Here is a 305-nt window from a genome sequence, read left to right as displayed (position 1 = left end):
CTTACACTGACACCATAGCTATAGGTATACTAGGATCAGTTTGTTTCATAGTTGTATCATCGCTTCTCTATGTTTAAAAGTTGGGTTGGGAATATGCATTGATTTGCAATACAGTATATATTCCTTTAAAAAAGCTCCAACATAGGTTAAGGTTGATTATTACTAAACCTAATAACAATTACTGTTAATTTGTAGAGAGGTGTCCAGACCCCCCTCCCGCCATAGAGGAAGAGAATCCTCTTTTCTCCTTGAGTGAGTCATACAGCCATTTTGATGACTACATACGACTCTTCACTCCACACATT

General features: G+C 37.4%; 1 protein-coding gene across 1 annotated transcript in view; it reads left to right on the top strand.

The window, feature by feature from the left end:
* LOC110460349 overlaps positions 1–305 on the top strand; it is a gene marked incomplete at its 3' end in the record, with an annotated part of 36,985 nt that overhangs the window by 32,671 nt on the left and 4,009 nt on the right. Inside the window, exon 6 of the mRNA XM_021513211.1 lies at positions 196–302. Coding sequence (XP_021368886.1) covers positions 196–302 — 107 coding nt within the window. The remainder of the gene's footprint in view (positions 1–195; positions 303–305) is intronic.

The sequence above is a fragment of the Mizuhopecten yessoensis genome, unplaced genomic scaffold (genome assembly GCF_002113885.1).
Source record: "Mizuhopecten yessoensis strain PY_sf001 unplaced genomic scaffold, ASM211388v2 scaffold10363, whole genome shotgun sequence".
Taxonomy (NCBI): Eukaryota; Metazoa; Mollusca; class Bivalvia; order Pectinida; family Pectinidae; genus Mizuhopecten; species Mizuhopecten yessoensis.
The sequence above is the reverse complement of the archived record's forward strand: the minus strand, read 5'-3'. Positions and strand labels throughout refer to the sequence as shown.